At 41.9% G+C, this 20,117-nt stretch overlaps 1 protein-coding gene across 1 annotated transcript; it reads right to left on the minus strand.

The window, feature by feature from the left end:
• Positions 1-308: 308 nt before the first annotated feature.
• On the minus strand, positions 309-15,825 carry LOC120057181 (zinc finger MYM-type protein 3-like). Its single transcript, XM_039005659.1, has 25 exons — positions 15,752-15,825; positions 14,291-15,143; positions 13,947-14,017; positions 13,804-13,864; positions 13,303-13,687; positions 12,977-13,157; positions 11,899-12,111; positions 11,658-11,808; positions 11,450-11,562; positions 10,753-10,839; positions 10,455-10,605; positions 10,141-10,313; positions 9,669-9,843; positions 9,445-9,494; positions 9,089-9,245; positions 8,772-8,887; positions 7,656-7,827; positions 7,419-7,568; positions 7,178-7,278; positions 5,467-5,614; positions 5,154-5,293; positions 4,872-4,977; positions 4,516-4,773; positions 2,693-2,807; positions 309-1,465 (listed from the first exon to the last, which is right to left on the minus strand). The coding sequence occupies exons 2-25, from the start codon at positions 15,132-15,134 to the stop codon at positions 1,279-1,281; spliced, it is 4,305 nt and encodes a 1,434-aa protein (XP_038861587.1). The 5' UTR covers positions 15,135-15,143; positions 15,752-15,825; the 3' UTR covers positions 309-1,278.
• Between the last annotated feature and the right edge of the window lie 4,292 nt (positions 15,826-20,117).

The raw sequence follows: 20,117 nt of genomic DNA on the forward strand, positions 1-20,117 counted from the left end.
GAAGTAAAAAGTCTGCCATTACTATGAGCTTCTCAATACTGTACATGTGAACATCTGGCAGCAATAAATGGTTTTCCCCTCACTGGCCACATGGTAAACACAGATTTAAAGTGTTTAAGTTGAAAATGATTGCTTATATAGGGTCCTGTGTGGCTCAGTTGGTAGAATATGACGCTTGCAACACCAAGGTTGTGGGTTCGATTCCCACCGGGGACCAGTACAAAAAAAGTAAGACGAACGTATGTACTCACTACTGTAAAGCCACTCTAGATAAGAGCGCCTGCTAAATAACGAACACGTAAATATCATCACTATCTGAACATTAAGCTTTTTAATGAAATAAACTCCAGTGAGGCTGGCGTAGGGTGTGAAATGCAGTGTCAATTAAATGGATTTGTGAACTAAAGTACTTCTATAATACAGCTGTTCTGTACACTTCATAAAAAAACAAATGTATGAGTTTCAATACGAACAGACACGAAGTCTCAACTAGTTGTCGTTGACAGTGCCCAATGTACTTGAGCATTCAAAATAGATTACCTGAACTGATGGTGGTATACTACAGTGCTATTAAGTTTCTGTACATACACTAATTGTACAAAACATTAGGAACACCTGTTCTTTCCATAAAATAGACTGACCAGGAGCTATGATCCCATATAGATTTCACCTGTAAAATCCACTTCAATCAGTGTAGATGAAGGGGAGGAGACAGGTTAAAGAAGGGTTTGTAAGCCTTGAGACAGTGCCATTCTGGTGGTGAATGGGCAAGACAAAAGATTGAAGTGCCTTAGAACAGGTTATGGTAGCACGTGCCAGGCCAACCGGTTTGAGAGTGTCAAGAACTGCAACGCTGCTGTATTTTTCACACTCAACAGTTTCCCGTGTGTACCAAGAATGGTTCACCAGCCAAAGACATCCAGCCAACTTGACACAACTGTGGGAAGCATTGGAGTCAACATGGGCCAGCATCCCTGTGGAACGCTTTCGACACCTTGCAGTCCATGCCCAGGCAATTTGAGGCGGTTCTGGGGACAAAGGTGGGGGGACGGGTGCAACTCAATATTAGGAAGTTGTTCCTAATGTTTTGCGCACTCAGTGTATAATGGTAATTCTATGGGGGGAAATGCTCACTGAACTATTTGTGTAGGGGTGATATAGAAAAAAAACATGGAACAAAAATGCATTGTAGTTATGCTTGTCATCCCTTGTGCTAGCGGCTTCCATGTCAGCAATGTACACTATATAAACTTGTTGTGCAATCTATCAGTGCGGCTGTCAGTCCATGTCTTCCTGTGCTGGGTGCTCATCATAGACATCCTTGACAGCCAGGATCCTGTTGAGCATAATTCCCAGCCTGCCCTTGTCCATGGGGATGTCAGAGTACCAGCGAGAACTCTCGGCCATACATGTGCCCTCCGGCTGCAGGTAGAATGCACTGCAGCTGCTCCGCACACCATCAGAGCTGTAAGAACACAAAGACAGACACCATATGTGAATCTAAAAAAGAAAACTGTACTGTTTTATTTATTCATTCCAATCAATGTTACCTCTAACGTTTTGGGGCACCGAGCAAATTTTAGGTCTTGTGAGCGGAAACTTGAATGTTGTGAGAATTTTGTGCAACTTCCGGCACGTTTACAGTGAACACTGAGGCGGCAGGTAGCCTAGTGGTTAGAGCGTTGGACTAGTAACCGGAAGGTTGCAAGATCGAATCCCCAAGCTGACAAGGTAAAAATCTGTCGTTCTGCCCCTGAACACGGCACTGTTCCCAGGTCGTCATTGAAAAGAAGGTCAAATAAAAACTGAGGCTGTACCACTTACAGTAGCCAATAGGCTATTGTGGCTATTTGATCATAATGTAGGCCTACTAACAAAACCAATGGCACAGATCCCATATTTTCACATGGAAATAGCTTTTGATTTCTACAATATAGTAGCCTATATGTGATGTTCAATGCAGGCATACATTGCATGAGACAAAAGAGTATATTATGAAGGGCTTGACATTACTGATTTTTGACTTGGTCTGTAACACCATGGGCCAAATAGGTGACTAAACTGCATAGTATGATGCAAGAAACCACTTTACAAAATACAATTCATTATTACTACCATACAGAGAATTAGACAAATGGCTTATTTGCATATTCAAGCCTGTCTCAAAATAAAACACTGTCACTAATTATGACAAGCTTTTTGACCTGACTGGTTTTTCAAAGACAGCTTGAAGTATAGCCTAAGCCTACACGTTTTGCGCTGACCTATACTTATCTAGAACTGGGCTAATAACTCGCTAACTTGCAAATAATATCAACAAATGCGCACATACACAGCTCTGTGCTCTGATCTAAAAAGCGCATTCACTCCCGGGTTATTGAAAAAACACTCGTGGGCTAACCCGCAATATAATTTTACTCCTTTGCGCTCTGGCTCTGCCTACAACAAAGTCAGACTCAATCTTGCAAAATTAGATTTTTGGGGTTTGTTGCATATAATGTTGATTCAATCACAGTCTCATTTCTTCTGCACGGCAGTCCTGGAGGTGGTGCGCGGCCACCCGCAGCTTGGGGGAACATTGGAGTCAATGAATCAAACAAATTCCAAATCTTTGACAGCCAGGGACAGTCCAAGGCCTTTAACTGGCATTTTAAACCCTGCTTTGCATACCTGGACAGTCCACATTGCTTACCATTTGGAGAGGTAGAACTCAAAGAATTTGACGGGGCATCTGAGAGGGTTCATCCGGTTCTCTTGTTGCTCCAGCTCAGAAGCCTCATCCCGTTTCCTCTTTCCCAAGCCGACCTCTGTGTGAACAGAACAGAGTACAGGCTCACTTCTCTGTCTGACCCCTGGGCCTTTAGTTTAACAATTGGCTTCAGTTACAGTTAGGGCTATGTTAAACTGATGAAGAGGATGGCCGGACAGTTACGGGGATCAGTGTTGAGGTTTCTGATGAAAATAACTTTGTTTTTTATAAAACCATGTCATTGTCATACTTATAAAAATTGTTAATAAAAGGAATATTATTTTGCACTGGACAAGGTCTTTCCTACAAAGACCAGGGTACTTTGATGTCATGAATTTGTCAGAAACACACATGATATATTCAACGTTGATGTATGGACTTTACTTTATTATGGACTTTATTTATTGTGCAGTTACATCTAAAACACGTTAGAGACATTCAGTCAGATTCTCTAGTATCATGTTGCACGACTGAGTTGCTCCACAGCTACTTTAAGATTCCTGGTTTTCCCTTGGCAAACAGTGTTCTAAGACACATACCACAGTGTTCTGAGATACCATCGTACACCTCCTATGCTGAGAGCAGCTCTTCAAAAGAACTCCATTCTGTGGTATAAATAGCTGTCAGACACACTGAAAATAGCAGTATGACTGAACCAACCGGGGGGGAGAGAGCAACATCCTTCTCCTACATCAACAGCTGCCTCACATATTTGTAATATTTAAGACAAGCACCCATAGAACAAACTGTCAACAGGTGACAGAATGTAACTAAAAGCTTTTTTAAATTAGTATTTTGTCCATCAGCATAAAACCGCAAAAGTAGTGCCAAACGTATCAATTTCAAACTGACCTACAAAGCCACTGAGGAATCTAGCTAGTGACACTGATATGCAGAGAATGATGGTCGGGCCGAGTTCAAAATAAACCTATGTTTCAGTCAGAACATGCCAGTAAACATAAAAACACTGAGGAGGATAGAGGTGTGGGTCTAGGCTAGCCTATATGTTTTAAATAAACAACTGGCACCAGGCCAATTTCACAGACATTGCAGTGTTATCTTCCAGGCAGTCCAACTCATTAGCAGCATGTTATTTGATTGGTGGAAACCAATGCAATACAGAGGGTTTTAACAGTTCAACTGTTTTTACTCATTTAGCTTCAGTGGAAGCTCTTTGTGGTCAGCAGCACCATGTTAAGGAGTGGTGGTCTCTCCCTACAGAAATTACCCATCATCTAATTGCACTTTAAAAACACACTTTAGTGATAAGGATAAGAACAACCCAGGCTCTAAGAGTTACTTTAAGACAAAATGTCATCCCATATCATTCCTCAGCAGATAAAAGCAAATGAGTCTACCACACATTGGTCAGGAATATATCCAAATTATATGTACAGTACATTGAGGATGTTTTGGAAAAAAGCCAACATTCTTACCACTCAACTGGACCTCATAACTCTAAACTATACATGTGTACTCAAAAATGACATTTGAGCTAGTTGCAGTTTGTGTAAAATACCTCCATACCCTAGCCCTGGTCAGCCCCTTGGAATTCAGCAGAAAGGTGGCACAACTCAAGATAGGTGACCTGCTTCCCCCCAGATTGGGGTCACGGTCCAAAGGAACTCGATGTCTCAACGGTTACTGGGAATGACAACTAGCCTATCTTTCAATGGGCTACGAAGCATACTGACACTTCTCATTCACTAGGCTTCTTATACCAAAATAATACACAGAAACCACACTGTAATTGTAAACTCTCTCACCTTTGCTGGTTCTCTTGTGATGTGATTTGGGGTGGTAGCAGACACTAGATGACTTGACCATGCCATGTGGTGTAGACCTCCTCTTGGCCTGGCGCGTGACTGTAGCAAAGGAGAGCTGGAGGTGCTGCTCCACGGTGGTTAGGCCAAAGGACTTGGTGTTGAAGAACATGAGGGTGTTGAGCAGGACGAAGGGTGAGTACACACCCAGCTGTTTACATTCCCACAGGTGCTCCTCCAGGACACGAGACACGAGACCACCTGCATCCCCCACACACACACAAATACATTACATACACCCCAAATACAGCACGTACATAATGTGTGAAAAAGAAATACAAATGTTATTATGAACCCACCGTTAGATGGCAGCCATTTGTTGACAATCTTATTCAGCTCCTGGGCAAAGGTGACATATAACTGGTCTGTGAATATATTCACCATCCGGTTGTTTTCGAGGAGATACTGGAAAATAGGCAAGACAATTGTGAACAAATGTGTTGGTTGAACACAATGTATATCAAAATTGACATTGCTAAACAATCACCTTTTCTAAAAAATGTAATTACTTAAGATTTGAATAAGGGTATTCTTAGACAAGTTGCATAGATTAACTACCTGACTGAAACATTGGGACTGACCTGTTGAACACCAAGACATAGGTAAAATATGCTGTCAGGCTTGTAGCATGGTCCTCTGGGATGAACAATGTCTTGGACAAACTGTGACAGGCCATGGTTCAGTTCCTCAGGACTACACAACAGAAGGTCTAATGGTTTCTCTGTATAGGAGAAACATTTAAAAAGGTGCCATTGTCAGGATTACATTGAAACGTTACTGCCCATTTTATTCATAGGAGATCAATCAAACTCATAGGAGAGCCATCAAAGAGCTATCTACCAGTTAAGAGGTATCGATTAACTCAGCTTTCAGACTACAGCTGAAAAGTCTTACGTTTTCTGTCATCAGCGTCTGAGTGCTTGCTTTGGGACCATGACCTCCAGGCTTTGACCCCAAGGGAGCTGTTCAAGCCAGCACCAAGAGGCTGACTGTCCAGGGGATCATGTAAGGTCATCTCTGGCATGGCCTGACGCTTGGGACCCTGTGACATAAAGCCTATATTAGACATAACAGTGCTATGACCTGTTAAGGGATAATTACTGTAGTTATTTATATTTTCTTCAGAGTGCATTATTACATACATTCAGAGTCCAGTTTATTAGGTACACTCATTTAGTATTGGGTCAGACACCTATTTTCCTCCATAACAGTCTGAATTCTTTGGGGCGTGGAAACGTTGAACAATTGGTATCAAGAGACCTAATGTGTGCCAAGAAAACATTCCTCATACCATTACACAACCAGCCTGTACCCTTGAGTCCATGGGCCCCATCCTGCCTGGGCACATGATCACCAACACTGGACAATTGAGTGGAAAAACATAGCCTGGTCAGACCAATCCCGTTTTCTGGTGTCATACTGATGGCAGTCAGATTTGTCGTAAGCAGCATGACACCAGAAAATGGGATTGGTCTGACCAGGCTATGTTTTTCCACTCAATTGTCCAGTGTTGGTGATCATGTGCCCACTGGAGCCGCCGTTTCTTGTTTTTAGCTGATAGGAGTGGAACCCTGTGTTGTCATCTGTTGCAATAGCCCATCCATCACAAGGATTGACGAGTTGTGCGTTCAGAGATGCCGTTCTGCACACCACTGTTGTACTGCGCCGTTATTTGCCTGTTTGTGGCCCACCTGTTAGCTTGCACGATTCTAGCCATTCTCCTTCGACCTCTCATCAACAAGTTGTTTTCGCACACAGGACCGCCACTGACTGGATGTTTTTTGTTTGGCGCGCCATTCTCGGTAAACCCTATACACTGCCGTGCGTGAAAAGCTCAGGAGGCCGGCCTTTTCTGAGACACTGGAACCTGCGCGCCTGGCACCGATGATCATACCACGCACAAAGCCGCTTTGGTCACTCGTTTTCAATCGAACACTAACTGAATGCCTCAATGCCTACTTAATTAAGCCACGGCCACGTGACTCACTATCTGTAGGAGCGAACCATTTGTGTGAACGGGGTGGTGTCCCTAATAAACTGTACTAAACAAATTCTTCAACATTTGCAACGATCATTAAGACGTTGTCTGGCCTAAGAGACCACCAAAACTCAAGAAACAGTAAGTCAGTAAATATGTCAAATAATTTCCGAAGACACTGTCCATTGGTAAGCAGTCCATCTTGCAGGTTTGGTGACTGTTACATGAGCCGCGTGTTTGGGATCATGCCTGCCTGCCTGCCGCCAGGGATAGATTTGCTTTTCAACAACCATTTCACCTTTGGGACCCTGTTGCACCTGTCTAAGAATGTAGAACATGACCTCTGGTCTCTGGTAAGTCTGACACCAAGTCATTTGTCATGTTTATGCCAGCTATTTTCAGATTTCCAGCATACCATGTGATTCCTCTGTCTCTCTCACATAAGTCGAGAGTCAACTATTTTCTGACACTATTTAATGCAATACAAAATTACAGTCAAAGTTAGGTCTATAAAAGACTGCCAAAACTAAAGGTTTGTCAATTAGGGAGAGGATAATCAAAGTCCTGCCTACGGGGCAGTCAAAGCAAACAGAATGCACTGCTGTTTGAGGCTGTGTTTAATTATACCTTCTGAACAGCGACGTTGGAGCTCTGCTCTGGTGAAGTAGCATGTGGCGGAATCCCACAGTCAAAGAGAAAATCAACATTGGGGTTCAGGTCCAGGGAAGCTAAAGAACACAAATTAAATGACAAAATATATATCTCAGACATCCCGTTGTTGAGAGTATGTGTGAAATTACAGTGAAAGTTTACACATCGCAGACTGCAAGGCAAATTACACCTTTCATATCATGAAGGTTGAACCTGCCTTTGGTGAGCTCATCTACTGGGTCTTGACCTGGCTCAGTCAGCACATCATCCATATTGACAGCCATGGAGAGGATGTCATCTTGGGATGAAGACTCAAATAAGCTGTAGTCCCTCAGCAACGGGCCTGCTTTCTGTTCACTGTCCAGATCTAAAGATAAACACAATCATAAAGTTACAATTGTATATAGAACAGCAATAGCGAGTTGACTAAGAAGAGTAAGTGCAGGAGCATTACCAGACAGATCAGAGGAGCCCTTGCCTTTACTCTCCTCTGCTATCATGTCTGCCATGGCCAGAATGTCAGCCTCCAGTGGATCAGACGGGATCTGGAGTTTCAGCTCTTTTATATATTCCACAAGCTTATCGATATGATCCAGTGTGACAGGTAGGAACATGGGGACTGGGAGCTAAGAGAATAAGAAGCAAAACAATAAGCAGACAAATAGGGCAGTCACTCTAGAGAACTATACACTATTGCTGAGCGATTAACCGAAATTGCATTTATTTTTTGGTTTTTAAACAACTAATTGGCCGACTCAATTAAATTATTAGAATGCTATTTAGTTATTTTTTGTGCGTGAGCTTTGTTCACAGTTCCTCTAGAGATAAATCAGATCCAAGCCCAAACTGTGCAATGCAGTAGGGAATTGTAGTTTCCAACAGGCCAATATTCTGCATAGTTTAGCGCAGAAAATGTTGTAATTAACTACATTGACCATAATCCATTACGCGCCTACTTGGCCGGTCTGTTTCTCTTTTCTGCCTGCTACGTAAAAGAGAGAAGAATGGGCGCCCGAGAGCAGTTGCTTCATGAGGTATCTCAACGTGAACATACATTATCTAAGTGATTGATAGTTGGTATTCAGCAGTCATAAAAGTAATTTACTTTGAAGAACTACTTAAATAGTGATTGTCAGACAGCATAGGCAGCAGCTCTAGAGAGATGAGATATAAAAATAAGGTCATCAAATAAAACTAATATACACAACTGAAATATTTTATTAAAGTAATGTGAATAAATTGTTAATAGGTGATACTCAGTAATGGGCAGTCACTACCATCATGGGACTTAATTGTTTTATTTATTGTGTTATAGCACTCAACAAAAACAATGCATAGTGCATTTAATGTTTTTAAAATTATAATAATTGAAACCCGTGATTATATGTTAATAATCAAACAGAAACTGAACCGACCTCAAAAATCGCTCAGCACTAGTGTGCAGGCATCCATATCGAACAAATTTGGGTGGATACTAAGAGTTACTCTTGTCTAGACTCTAAATGAATGACGATAACCCTAGAGTCAATTTTGCACAATACTCAACAGGACCTAGACAAAACCAACTCACCGGCAGAGGCAGGGCCATTGTTATGGGAGTGTATTGACAGTACATATTCAAAGGCACAGGAACAAACACAGGCACAGGGACTGGCAACATCGCAGGTGGAGACTGCAAGAAATCATCTGAAACAGACAAACAATTTATGAAAACCATGAAGTTATGTTTTTGCCATTGCTAATTATAATTGTTGTAGGCCTGATTTAACAAAAAATGCTCTTAATATATGAATAGGGATATATTGTATAAATAGTATAAAACTATACAGTATAAGACTAAATCAGTGAGTCCCATAGAGAGAGACATGGGTTTACGTTAACCATTACCTGTCTGGGAACTCTGGGACTTCATCTCAGGTTTACATGTGACACCGGTAGTAGTCATCATGGGTTTACACATGGAGGATTTGTTCCTTTGGGAGATAGGTGGAGTGACGGGAGGAGCAGGCTTGGCTACAGTCCTTGTCAGTACTCTTTCTGTGGCCTAAAATAACAGAAACATTAAAAAATATATATCAGAATTGGAACGGTCGCTCAGATTTGACTGAAATTAAGCAACGTTTTTTTCCCCAAGCACAATAAAATGTGTGGTGGTGAAAGCCATGATTAAATGCATTTAGTCATCTTTCGGTGGTATTTCCCCCCCCCACCTTTCGTAGCATCGAGTCAAAAAGCACACTTACTTCACTTGTCTTTGTAGCAGCAGGGGGAGGCGTAGAATCTGAGGAATTACCTGTAAGCCCAGTAAACATATAGAATTTTAATAGCCAATTACTGAGAGACGAACACATGTTTACAATTGCACAAAGGCATTCACTGTAACACCAAACAATTACAAAGTGTACTTATAAAAATCATTCCCATGTATGGATTGAGTTTATGAAAAATAGTGTGCGCATTTGTGTACATGTAGCACTGTTGAGCAGGCTCTCAGGGCCCTGCTTGGTGTCTAGGTTGGGCTGGTTCTGTTGGCTGTAGAAGAGCAGGAGGCACGGCTCGTCACAATAGTGTTTGATCTCTCCCCTCCAGTGGATGGTCTCCAGGAGCTGCCCCTGACGCTTGCAGGCATGGCACTTTGCTTCCTAGAAGAACAGACACGGCTCAGAACACCCATACATACAGCACGTAGCATGTTAAAAGAGGACACTGCTCACACAATTTGATCGCATATCATGCATATTCTTCTGATTCATTTTTTCCCATGCATGAACATATTCTGCCAGTTTGCATTCCGAAGCTACCATTCCTATATCAAGTCTAGAATATCACATACAAATGTACTATGTACAGTGAGAGTGAACTGAATGCAGCCCGTGTACAAGCAGGTATCTAAAACTTATCAGGGCCGGTTATATAGCATTGTGATTGATTAGACATACTTTCAGGGACCACAGGAAGTATTTGCTTTTACAATCTTCGCTGCAGAAGTCCCACGTGTTGCCATCCTGTTCCTCTGTGACCGCCCGTGAGCAGGTCTGAGAACAGTATGTACAAGTTATACAGCACAGGCCCAGTTGTTTAGCAAAGTCTTGCTTGTATAGTAGTATGCAACCTTGGTAAAAAAAAAGATATATAAAAAAAGGAGACAAAACACTTATAAGTCTCTGCCTAGACACATAGGAAAGTGTTTCCATGTAAACCAACAATCCATTAAATCTGAAAATGCACACAGAAACGCATGCATTATCCTAACCGTCACTGCAGAACGCCTTCTCCACCCCAGAGAACTTCATCTTCTCATGCAGAGGTTTCTCTTGCTTGCAGTGCTCACACACAGAAACCACACCATTCAGGCGCTTGTAGTCCTCACAGCACTCCTTACAGCAAAACTGATATATTGAGTCCTGAAAGCAAATGAAATAGAATGGTGCATGTACTTTTTATTTGAGTAGTCTTGATAAAATAAGTGTTCACTAAACCAGCTGTAAGACACATTTTTGCCACAATGTTGAGGCTAGTAAATTAATAAACACGTATGTACAAGGAATTACCTGCCAATCTAAGATTACTGGTTTCCCATTGAACATGTTATGACAGGAGACACAGTTGAAGTAGAGATCTCCATTGGGACTGTTGCGCTGTGAAGAAGCAGTGAGCATATTTGTTAAATTGGGGATTAAACAAGAAAATGAGCAGCAAAGCATTTTAGCCAAGGCAAACAAAACAACATCACAGGACTAGTATCAAAGACAGACTCAAGAATCGCTCAGAGGTTTCGCAAGAACAAAACAAACCCTAATTCATAGGTTTTTAGGTAGAATAAAGGTGAAAGCTTTCAAAAGGTGACCTTCTCCACATGAAAGCGCTTTAAGATGAGCTTTTATTTTAATGGGCTCCAGAAGTGAGGCGGAGCGCCCCACTGCAGCCGCTTGGTGTGCATTTTAACTAGCATTTTTCTGTTTACAGGCACCTACGGCCAAGCCTGTACATCACTGTAAATATTAGCTGTTCCTTTTTTAATCACTTTCAGAATCCTTCACCAAAAATCTCCTTTGAATGATTTTTTTTATTGAACAACTGAGGCATAAAAAATGTACGTTTAAAACAAATCCACATAAAATAACTAAATGTTGTATAAGCATCTGGCAGACATGTTTTAATGCAAAAAACATACTTAGAGTAGACATGACTAAACACTGGATGATGCATATGTAGATTGTTATTTTGTCTCAACTCTATTCAGGGTACCTGAAATGTGCTCCAACAGCTAGGGCTACAGAAGACGTAAATGGTCTCATTTGCTTTACAGTAGTACGGTTCAGAGGGGCTTCTTTTGCAGAAACTGCAAGAGTCACTGGGAACTGGAACAGAAGCAGATTAGTAATAATGAAGACTAATTCAGGCAGACATCACACCATTCTGATTGTGTAAACAAGCCAAGGAGAGTAGAATGTACCTGTGTCCCCAGAAGTTTTCACTTTATGTGAAGCAATACAGCACAAAGAACAGAAGTGTTTGGTGTTCCCATACTGATCCACTTTAGACAGCATGTCAAAGATCTTACACAAAGTCCTACACCACTGGCACGAGAGCACCTTAGTGTTTTTCTGAAATCAAAAGACAACACAGCAGCCATTGAGATCAACACCATATCATTTTCAGGTAGAAATATGCCTAAAGTACATTCCTCCACCCACCATCTTATAGAGTCTGAGACAGGAGGAGTTACAGAACCTCCTCTGTTGGCCCTCATGCAGTAGGTACTCAGGCCGGGAGGTGAAGGTGTTGATGTAGGTGCCACAAGCGTCACAGCAGCTGGTCTTCAGGCCCTTGGTGGCCCGGAAACGGTTGAAACAGGCATCACTGCACATGAGGTGAATCACATTGCCCATGGTTACCTCATGGTTGATCTGAGGCAGGAGAGGAAAGAAATGTAGGACAGGCTCAGAGATCATTTCAATCAAATCTAACTTAAAATATCACTTCCCTTGGTGTTTACATCAGTCCACCAAAATCTTGTAGCTGGCTATGATTTATTCTGGTGCATGCTCATAGCATACAAAGACCCACAGCAGCACAAATAATAGAATTCCCTCCTCCCCTATAATCACAGCATGCAGTACATCTAGTTAGAAACATACAAGTCGGTATTCAATTGTGAAATTATCAACACGAGGACAGTGAAATGTGTTTAGGCATTCTTTATTGTCACTTCTGGGAAAAGCCCATGGTTTGACAAATACTTCACATCAACACAGGTGGTTGGTGGCCCGCCCTAGATAGACTGAGCTCGGATTGAAGCGTGCAGATCAGATCTCTAACCAGTATTTCTAACACAAAAGGCAACTTTAAAGAATGTATACCATAATCACATCATTGTGTGGTTTTGCAGCGCTTGGCATTAAAAAGTGCTTACTTATTTTGAATACATTTTATTGTACTAATTTACAAATGACTAACAGATGGTGGGGGGAAACAAACCAGAATAGGTAAGGCTGGTGCCAGCTTTTCAATAAATTGTTGCAAGAGTAGAAGCTGCAGTCTTTAAAATAGCTTCAATATAAAGTATGGTTCAATATAATGTACACACAAAAAAAGCCTACTGTATTTTCAAATCAAAGGCATTGTGGAAGTGTAGTCATCCTGTGTTAAATCATCATCCTACTGTCTACTGGAGCTCCCTCTTACTGAGACTCCCTGCCACTAATGTGTTCAACATGAAGCCAATCGGCTGGGAGCAGATCATTCAAAATGTGATGGTCAAAGCTTTGGTACCTCACGCATGTGGTTGCACACACTGCATCTTTGGCCAGGGGTACTTGGTTTGGGGGGCTGTTTCGAACCCTTCTCCAGCCGGGCCTCATACATGGAAAGACAAGTGTTGTTGCAGAATTCTTGGAAGGATTGTGACTGGCCAACCTGTGCAAGCATGGTGTCTTTACTATTCCCCATGTCCCTAAAAGAGACATTTTGTTGAGATCAAAACAATGTACAAGGTTTACACTTTACTGTGAAACATGAGGAATTGGTTATGGATCCACTGTACTTACTGGAAAGAGAAGCTAAAAATACATTCATTGAATATCTATTGAGAAGCTTACCTTTTACAGAAAGCACAGGGCTTTTTCTTGGGGGCTTTCTTGCCAAAGGAGTTAAGGCAGGTGGAGCTGCAGAAGAGCTGAGGCTGACCCCTGCGCTGGTAGGCTGTCTGTCCGCTCTGCAGCATTCCACTGCAATTGGCACAGAGGACTCTGGTAGGCTGGCGAGGGGGTGGCAGCCGGGGTGGAGGGGGTCCTCCAGACCTCTGGGTGTACCCAGGGGTAGAGGCAGGGCAAGACGGCTTGGGAGCAATGAGCCGGGGGGACAGGGTGTTTTGGCTCCTTTGGGAGGCCCTGGTGGAGCGTCGGAGGCCTGACCGTGCAGGGTCAAAGTCTGTGTCCCTCGGATCGTCAGCTGTATCGTCAGAGTCGCTGTCTGTTAGCTGGTCTGCAGCAGGAGACAATGCATTTAGGGCAGCATGATAATCATAAATAGACAAATAGTCATACATAATGAGTTATTGAGACTAAACATAAGCAGCTTGTGAAGTAGTGATGTTTAACCTCCATCAGACGTAATGTTTTTCCTCACTTCTCCACGACGAGGACGGCCTCTCTTTCTCCCCTACAATAAATCAGAGTAAATAAGGTTAATTCACTTACTTTTAAAGAAAATGTCTGCAATGAATGGGAAGTCGTTTTTGTACCGTAGTATTTTGACCACTTTGAGAAACTTTTGGATCCTCAATGGCGACCTCAGTTTCAGGTTGTTCCTCAGCTGAAACAAACACAATCATCAGTAACTAAAGGCTGTTCATGACATAGATATGCAAGCTGTATGTGAACTGTGATGGCTATTTGAAGTAGTGATTTCAAATTATTTCTAAAAAACATGTAATGTAACCTAAATTAAGTTTTACATTTCACTTTATAATTCTCCAACTATTTCTGTGGCACTGAGACTTCTGTGTGTGACATTGAGACAAGAGTTAATAAAGTACTAGGAAGGAGAAAGATCCTACAAACAAAAGTTACTTACTAGTACACATACCTTCACCTGGTGTCAATGGCTGGGCCCAGGATGATAGTGGGGACATACTGCCCCTCACTGGTTGTTCTCTCTCATTCTTTTTCTCTGCTGTGCCTGTGTCTTCTACCTTTGGCACCAATCCAAAGAATGATAAGGCTTCCTCTTTGCCTGGACCATCCTCAGAGTGTGAACCCTCTACGCTGACTATAGAAGGCATATTTGGATCAACGTCATCTTGAGAAGTTGCAGAGGGATCTTCTAGTACTATGTCCATTCGCTCCTCTCCAGTCTCCGACATCGGTGTACCAGTTACAGTCTGAGTTCCCTCTGTGACCTCCAGCCTGTCTGTCCCTGGCTCAGCGCCCATTTCTGGCAAGGCTTCTGTGTGGCCCTGCCCGCTCCGCTCATCCTGATTGAGGCCTGTAGCTGGGCCTGAATGTTCGGGAAGGTCTGAGGGCCCGGGAAGGTCTGAGGGCCCGGGAAGGACTGTGCGGCTGTAAAACTCCTCCACCTGGGCTTTGGACAGTTCCAATGAGTCTGGGTCCCCCAGGATGCTCAGGCTGTCCTGAGTTTTCTGCCTCTGTCTTTCAGATTGGGTGAGAATGGTTGTCAGCTCATCAAGATTCTGCTGCTGCCCACTTTGTCCCTCTGTTCCCTGTGAGCAGGTCACCTCCATATCAGTCTGTAGGTCCATATCACTCTGTGGAGACAGTAGGTCTACATCAGTCTGAGCAGGCAGCAGGCCCATATCGGCATGCCCAGAAAACAGGTCCATATCAGTCTGTGTTGATAGAAGGTCTAGGTGCACATTCTCATTGGCCATCTGAAAAGAGCCAGAGGTTTCTGGATGCTCTGAGGGTTCCATACTCTGCACCTACATAAAGAAAACAAAAACACAATGGTTTGATTTCAGTCTCAGATGTCATGTCAATCAAATGTGGTGGTCGCTGGATAAAATTACAGCCATAAGTAGTTTATTGTGGCTCCTCTATTCTAGACAATGAGGTCCCACCAGTGAATGCATCTACTTACCTAAGTACATTTGCTAACTAAAGTTCGCTACTAGCTAGTTCCACCCATATCAATGTTGCTGCCTTTTGGCGCGCCTCACCTGGCGGCGTCTCCATTTCTGTAATTTAGAATGCTAGTTAGCAAGCTGGCTATCTGGAAATCTATCTAGCTACATGTTAGCCCATTATTTGCTACACATAATGCATCTCAATACTAGCAATACAGTAGACATAGCTTGCTACTCGCAAGGGAGGCGTGTGTTTATGACTCTGCAAAGAGACCGGTACTGGCTAAAGTTAGCTAGCTTAAAATAGGCTATCTGCTAACGTTACGAACCTAACGTTTCCTTACGCAATCTAGCCGTCAAACTAATTCACTAGCTGGCTAATTACAATATCGTAACTTTATTACAAGATACTAATAATGATTAAACAAATAATTATAGACTTCAACAATATATGGTGAATTTACCTGAAAATATTAAATGTTACTGTAGCTAAAATGTTGCATGCAAGCGCCACCAAACTGCGGTCTAGCGTGCGTGCCTTATTGGTTAGTTTCAAGCTACAACTTCTTCTACTATGGCAGCCTGAAAACAAACGTTATAGGTGCATGCCGCCACCTACTGTACTGGAGTGTGTGGTCAATCACAGGTTACAGCCTTTAGAAAAAAAGAAAACATACATTAAAATTAAATAATACCTAATCCTGTACTATTAAGAAAATAATAAAGAGCCCTACTAACTTCTAACAAACCCTCCCCCATCACCCAAATCCCTTCCTACCCCCCACCCCCCTGTCCAACCTCAATGACCCTTATCAATCTTTGTCTTTCTTCCACGTACAATACAACAGCACGTGCTTCACCATTTCATCAACCATGCACTCCAGACACAAACCATTTACATGCTTGCCAACCAGATCACAGGAGGTTGGTGGCACCTTAATTGGGGAGAACGAGCTTGTGGTAATGGCTGGAGCAGAGTAAGTGGAATGGTATCAAATACATCAAACACATTGTTTCCATGTGTTTGATGCCATTCCATTAGCTCCGTTCCAGACATTATTATGAACCATCCTCCCCTCAGCAGCCTCCACTGGACCACAAGTTCAATGTACACTGAACAAAAATATAAACTCAACATGTATATAAACTCCCATGTTTCATGAGCTGGAGTAAAAGATCCCAGAAATTTCCAAACGCACAAAAAGCGTGTTTCTCTGAAATATTTTGCACAAATTTGTTTACATCCCTGTTAGTAAGCATTTCTCCTTTGCCAAAATTATCCATCCACCTGGCAGGTGTGGCATATCAAGAAGCGGATTAAACAGCATGATCATCACAATATGATAATTGACAATCAAAGGACACTCTAAAATGTGCAGTTTTGTCACACAACACAATGCCACAGATGTCTCAAGTTTTGAGGGAGCGTGCAATTGGCATGCTGACTGCAGGAATGTCCACCAGAGCTGTTGCCAGAGAATTTTATGTTTGTTTCTTTATAATAAGCCGTCTCCAATGTTGTTTTAGAAAATTTGGCAGTACGTACAACCGGCCTTACAACCGCAGACCACGCCAACCAAGGACCTCCACATCCGGCTTCTTCACCTGGGGGATCGTCTGAGACCAGCCACCAGGACAGCTGATGAAACTGAGGAGTATTTCTGTCTGTAATAAAGCCCTTGTGTGGGGAAAAACTCATTCTGATTGGCTGGGCCTGGCCGTGGGCCTATGCCCTCCCAGGCCCACCCATGGCTGCGCCCCTGACCAGTCATGTAAAACCCATACATTACAGCCTAATGAATTTCTCTCAATTGACCGATTTCCTTATTTGAACGGTAAGTCATTAAAAACATTGAAATTGTTGCATGTTGCGTTTATATTTTTGTTCAGTATAAAATGGGCCAGTTCGTTTTGTGCCCCGGGTTGGTGGAGATTTCACTTAAGGACCAATGGAATGGTTTAAAATGTGCAAACTCCGCCTAACCGGGGCACCGGCCCACTGTCCCAGGCGCAACTTCTTAGTGATCCCTTCACGCCCAATCCCGTTAACGGGATTGATTTGACAACACCCAGTGAAATAGCAACGCGCCAAATTCAAAAACAGAAATACTCATAATAATAATTCATAAATCATACAAGTGTTATACACTGGTTTAAAGATAAACTTCTTGCTAATCCAGCCACAGTGTCAGATTTCAAAAAGGCTTTACGGCAAAAGCAAACCATGCTATTATCTGAGGACAGCACCCCATCAAACATACACATGAAAATCATAATTCAACCCGCCAGGCACAACACAAAAGTCAGAAATAACATATAATTCATGCCTTACCTTTGAAGATCTTCTTCTGTTGGCACTCCAATATGTCCATTAAACATCACAAATTGTCTTTTTGTTCAATTAATTCTGTCGTTATATCCCCAAAATGTCAATTTATTTGGCGCGTTTGATTCTGAAAATACACCGGTTCCAACTCGCGCAACATGACTACAAAGTATCAAATAAATTACCTGTAAACTTGATCCAGACATTTCCAACAACTTTCCTAATCCAACTTTAGGTATTTTTAAACGTAAATAATCAATCCAATTTAAGACGGAATAAACTGTGTTCAATAGCGCATAAAAACAAAGTGGAGCGAGCATTCAGGTCGCGTGCCACAACCACAACAGTACACTTCACTCTACGTTCTGAACTGCCCTACTTCTTCATTTCTCAAAGGAAAAACAACAACCAATTTCTAAAGACTGTTGACATCCAGTGGAAGCGATAGGAACTGCAAGCAAGTGCCTTAGAAATCTATTTTTTTCCTATTTTTTTCACTAATTGGTCTTTTGACCGATCTGATTAGCTCTGATAAAGATCTGACGTGATCGGTCAAAAGACAAATTAGTGGAAAAAAAATCTGAATTGGGCTGCCTGTGTAGATGCAGGCTACCCAATGAAGCAAAACATATAAATTAGATCTATACCTCGTTTAAAGGCCCAGTGCAGTCAAAATGTTGTTTTTCTTGTTCATTTTGTATCATATTGTACAACAGCTGATGAAACGAACGCTGTAAAAGTGTGAAAACATTTGATCTGTGTTATTTCCTGATTGAAAATACAATCTACACTTCACATGGGTGGAGTTTCAGCTTGCTTGGTGACATCACCAGGAGGTAAATAAGTTAATAGACCAATAACAAAGAAAGTTCCAAACCTCTCTGCCAATTTAAGCTAGTTTCCCTACTCAGACCACTCCCAGACAGTCCTAGCAAAATTCTTGCTTTTGTTTCTTTTAGACCATTTTAATGGAAAACTATTACAGTAAGGTACTTCATTGTTACTCAGAAATTACTTGATATTGCTATAAAACAGCTGCATTGGGCCTTTAAAGTCATTTTGGCTACTTGGTCTACAATTTAATTCCCTCCCACACTTGAATGGGCTGGGACCCAACAGAAGTCATAGCGATGGAAAGAGGTCTCATCTTTGTATCCATGCAATAATGGAATCTGCGATAGCATGGGCATGACCATTGATGATATCTTCATAGTAGTCCTTTCTTCTTTTGTGTTTGAAAAGTGTAAGGCTTATATAGAGTACCACAGTATGAGTCATAATAACTATAAAACCTAGAGGTCAAACGTAGGGGATTTTAGAAACACTTAAAATAAGGACACTTGAAATAAGGTCTGTGTTTCGTGTAGGCTTAACCTGGCGTGATGTTTTGATAACTGTGTTAATAATCCCTCTAGGACAAGGTGATTTATCAATAGATTTGCCTGCATTTACCCCCAAAAGTGAAATAAATGCTAATTAGCTGCTAATGTGGCTATCATAAAAACCTGCAAATAAAATTATCTGAACGAGATTGACGAATCGAGGCAAAGGTAAGAATCTCTGGATTAACTATCTAATGTTAGCTAAATGTAATAATGAATAAATAGGCTACATTTCTTTAAATGGACAATTCTGTGAACTGTCTTGTGAAAGTTTTAAATTGACACAATACCTGTTTAGCAAAAGTGTCAGCTAGAGATGACGTGGAGGAGCTTGCAGGGATTTGTAGTTTTGCATGATGTCTACGTTGATGCTAATTAGGATTTTCAAATCTGAGAGTAAATGGAGCCAAATATGAGTAAGTCACCTTGTCCAAGAGAGATTTACATGGTTATCAAAATGTCACGGGTAAGCCTACACGAAACACAGCCCTTATTTTAAGTGTTTCTAAAATCCCCTATGGAAAAAATGAATGGTGGAAAAACGATTGGAACCATATCCCCGTTTGAGTCCGAAACCAAATATTGTAATTTATATATTGTGGACACTAGATGGCATTAAAGTCATTTACAAACCATAGATCCCAATTTGAAGAAGACAACACTGCTCTGATCATTGGTTGTTGCTCCCAACCTACAGGAATCGCCACCCAGTTGACTACTTTAAAATGGGGGAAGCCCTCAATGACAACTGCTAAAACAGGTTATATCCTATTTGAGTACTCTATACATATCTACAGCAGAAACGCACTGCCACACCCAGTCTCTCAATTCTCCATAATAGACCTAATGCCTCCAATAGTAGATCACTACTATTAGAGTTACCAGAGGATAAACTACACAGTACAGACAAAGAGTCTGTGCATAATACAATTCTAATAGGTTAAGCTTCCACCACCCACTGGAGAGCAATTTCCATTGCCAATAGTTCAAAAGAGTATGCAGACAGGCCATCTGTTAAGTCTTCTACAGTATTTCTGCACATCAAATTCAGGAACATAAACTCCTGCTCCCGTGTGTCCACTATCAGGATCCTTGGAACCATCTGTAAAAACTGTGAAGGAA

Source organism: Salvelinus namaycush, chromosome 12, assembly GCF_016432855.1.
Source record: "Salvelinus namaycush isolate Seneca chromosome 12, SaNama_1.0, whole genome shotgun sequence".
Lineage (NCBI taxonomy): Eukaryota > Metazoa > Chordata > Actinopteri > Salmoniformes > Salmonidae > Salvelinus > Salvelinus namaycush.